Raw genomic sequence first — 3,539 nt, 5'->3', positions numbered from 1 at the left:
GTCTCCACTCCTTGGTGCCTGAGGCCACAGAGGATGTGGCGCGGAGCCAGGAAGAGCTGACCCGGCGCCCTCGGCGGCCTGGCCGCCAGTGCAGGAGGCCCTCACGCTCTCCTTCTGCTCACAGGGGTCTAACGTGATGGAAGAGCAGGACCTGCGGGAGATCGGCATCAGTGACCCACAGCACCGCCGCAAGCTGCTCCAGGCCGCGCGGGCCCTGCCCAAGGTGACCACCCACAGCCCCGCAGCCTGGGCCCCTGCCTGAGCCAGACATCTCCCCGCACCTCCTGGCTCGGGGCATGCGGACCATGCGGGGTGCTGCCTCATCCCAGGGTCCCCGAGGGCAACAGAGTTCCACTCACTTTGCCAACTGCTGAGGCCCCGAGAGCCATCAGAGCACGAGGGACTGAGGACCTGCTCCGGCCTCAGGAGGGCTGCAGGCATCTGCCCTGGGCGGCCTGGTGCCCACCGGCCTGGCCCCGGAGCCCCTTGGGGTCTCTCCTGAATCACTTGAGACCGGGCCAGCCTGTGCTGAACCCTGGCGGAGTCAGGGGCTGGTAGGCGAGCTCCTCGCTGACTGAGTCCAGTGCCCCGTCCCTGCCACGTGCCCCGAGCGCAGGAAGCACAAACAAGTCCCAACAGCGAGGCCAGTGCCCCTTTCTGTCCCATCAGGCCCGTGACCCCATCCGACGGGCCTTCTGCACAGCCTCCCCCACCAGCCTCACCTAACAGGGCCACCTCCCCAGACCCAGACTCGGGCTGCTGGTGGTCGCCAGACGGGGGGCCGGAGACCAGGCCCCTTCGTGGCCTCAGAAGCTGCCCCGTACCTACCCGGCTGTGGTCTCTGCTGCGGCTGCGTGCGCTGGCCTGGGTCTCCGCCCAGGGACCTTGCCCCGTGAGGGCCGAGGTGTCAGCTCTAACCCCCTCGCCCCACAGGTGAAGGCCCTGGGCTGCGAGGGGAGCAGCCCCCCATCAGTGCCCTCCTGGCTGGACTCCCTGGGGCTGCAGGACTACGTCCACTCCTTCCTGTCCAGTGGCTACAGCTCCATCGACTCCGTGAGGAACCTCTGGGAGCTGGAGCTGGTGAATGTGAGTGCAGCCGCCTGGGCGCTAAAGGTTCACCTGCTCGGCCATCGGAAGCGCATCATCGCCTCCCTCGCCGACAGGCCCTGCGAGGAGCCGCCCCAGAAGCCCCCGAGGTTCTCCCAGCTGAGAGTGAGTGGTGGGAGGGAGAAGCTGTGTTCTCTGTGGTGTAGGAACTGCGGGAATCACTGGGATCTCAGACGGTGACCTCAGCAGGGACCCTCCCTCTCTGCCCCGAGGCGGGGTGGGGGGCACAGTGGTTTGGGCTGGTTCTCTGTCCATCACCTACCTCCATCTAAGGAATCAGTAGGAAGTGCCCTGTTGGGAAAGGCAGGAAAACAAGCATCCAGACCCCCCGGAGGGCCCCTGCGGACAGTGTGACCCGTGCCTGCGCCCTACGGAGCTGGGAGGCAGATCTGCAGGCAGGTTCCTGGGCAGCAGGGCGGAGAGCCTGACTCAGCCTCACAGGTGCTCGGCTGCAAGAGCAGGCAGGCCCTGCCCTGGTCCAGAACGCTGTCTCCCGCCTTCGGGCTGAGCTGCCCCCCCCGCCAGCGCCTCAGAAAGGGGGTGCTATTCTGTCCTCCTGCCCCTGGGGAGTCGCCACTGATGCTTAGCTGTGGGCGCTGAGGCACTGATCCCTGTTCTCTGGGGGCCTCGGCCCTGCTGTGCTGTGTTTCTCCAGAGACCGATGGGTTGTGGCAGACATTTATCTGTGATAGCTGAAGGCACTTCCCGTGCCTGTCCTGCCCCCTGCTGTCCTGCCCTGTGCCTGTCCTGCCCCGTGTCTGTCCCGCCCCGTGTCTGTCCCGTCCCGTGTCTGTCCCTTCCCGTGTCTGTCCCTTCCCGTGCCTGTCCCGCCCTGTGCCTGTCCCGTCCCGTGCCTGTCCCGTCCCATGCCTCTCCTGCCCTGTGCCTGTCCTGCTCTGTGCCTGTCCCGTCCCGTGCCTGTCCCGTCCCGTGTCTGTCCCGTCCCGTGCCTGTCCCGTCCCGTGTCTGTCCCGTCCCGTGTCTGTCTCATCCCGTGTCTGCACTGCCAGGGTGGGGGGAGGGCCCTGAGCAGCCCAGGACTGGCCCACAGCTGGGCCTCGGCCCCCACCTGCAGCTCTGAGCCTCACCTGGACTTCTCCTGCCGCAGTGCCAAGACTTACTCTCCCAGACATCGTCCCCCCTGAGCCAGAATGACTCGTGCACCGCCCGGTCCGCTGACCTGCTGCTGCCCCCTGGGGACTCGGGCAGAAGGCGGCCCGACAGTCTCCCTGACCCTGTGGCACCCTCTCGGGCAGAGCGCTTCAGAATCCAGGTAGGCAGGAAGGGCGGCTGCAGGCGGGGTCCCCTCCTTGGGGGCCTCCTCCCGGCATCCCCAGCAGCTGCCGTGCCGGGTCACCACCGAGCCTCCCGGTGCTGCGTCGGGTCTCTCCTGTCACTGCCAGGGCCTCCCTCCTCGGAGTCCCCCGGGCCACCACCCCAGTTTCTCCCACTCCAGCCCTCGCCTGGCCCCCTTGGACCTCACTGCCCTTACCCCAGAACTCTGTCCCCCCAACCCCACCCGCCGCTGTTCACATGCCCAGTGCTGGGCATGGCTGCCAGCCTCCCACGCCCAGCGGTGCCTCCCACCCTCATGGCTCCCGGCCACCCCAGCCCTTGCCTTTGCTCATTGGAGCTGCCCTCCAGATCGGGGTGCCCTCCAGATCGGGGTGCCCTCCAGATCGGGGTGCCCTACTCGCCCTCGGGGTGAACTTCAGCTTCACTCCTTTTCCTGCCTCACCTCACACTTCCACGTCAGGCCATGAATTTTTCAGGATTTAAAAGGATGTGGTCTGGCAGTTCCAGTTGCTCTGCACCAGAGACTTGCACATTGCTGGTGGCGGGGAGGGGGGTCGTAAATACTTCCTGAATCTTGCCCCTCCCCCGCCTTCCTTCCACCACTGCCCACGCGGGGACTGCAGCGGCTCCCCACCTCACCGCGACTCTCACTCCAGTGCCTCCCTGGCCGTAGGTGCCTCAGTGACATCCCCACCCCAGGACCAGAGCCAGGGCCTGGGCCGGGAAGCTGGTTCCCGCTCCCCTGCTTCACGCCCCGCGTCGCCCACTTGCTTTCCCGCCTTCCCGCCTCCCTGAAGACTCATCTCAGACCACAGAGCCTTCCCGGCTGAGCGGGCGGTGGCTCAGGCCCCTGCTGCCGCCTTTCCCCTGACAGACAGGCCTCACCTCTGCCCGGAGGTTGGGGGCAGGCAGCCTGTGACGCTGCATGTTCTGCAGGAAGAGCACCGAGAAGCCAGGCTGACCCTCCGGCCGCCCAGCCTGGCCGCCCCCTACGCCCCTGTGCAGAGTTGGCAGCACCGGCCAGAAAAGCTCATCTTCGAGTCGTGCGGTTATGAAGCCAATGTGAGTGCCTGCCCTCCGCCAGCAGCCTCCGCTGCCTGCCCCACCCCAGTGCACCCACGCAGCCCCCCACAGCC

The 3,539-nt window shown here is 67.1% G+C and overlaps 1 protein-coding gene across 3 annotated transcripts in view; it reads left to right on the top strand.

Moving 5' to 3' along the window:
- ANKS1A (ankyrin repeat and sterile alpha motif domain containing 1A) overlaps positions 1-3,539 on the top strand; it is a 102,887-nt gene that overhangs the window by 88,973 nt on the left and 10,375 nt on the right. For all 3 annotated transcript variants that reach the window (XM_005881748.2, XM_014529604.1, XM_014529605.1), the window contains 4 exons: positions 125-223; positions 934-1,212; positions 2,216-2,380; positions 3,340-3,465. In XM_005881748.2, coding sequence (XP_005881810.1) covers positions 125-223; positions 934-1,212; positions 2,216-2,380; positions 3,340-3,465 — 669 coding nt within the window. The remainder of the gene's footprint in view (positions 1-124; positions 224-933; positions 1,213-2,215; positions 2,381-3,339; positions 3,466-3,539) is intronic.

The sequence above is a fragment of the Myotis brandtii genome, unplaced genomic scaffold, assembly GCF_000412655.1.
Source record: "Myotis brandtii unplaced genomic scaffold, ASM41265v1 scaffold687, whole genome shotgun sequence".
NCBI classification, from domain to species: Eukaryota; Metazoa; Chordata; class Mammalia; order Chiroptera; family Vespertilionidae; genus Myotis; species Myotis brandtii.
Note: the sequence above shows the minus strand (reverse complement) of the source record. Positions and strands in the feature narration are given on the sequence as shown.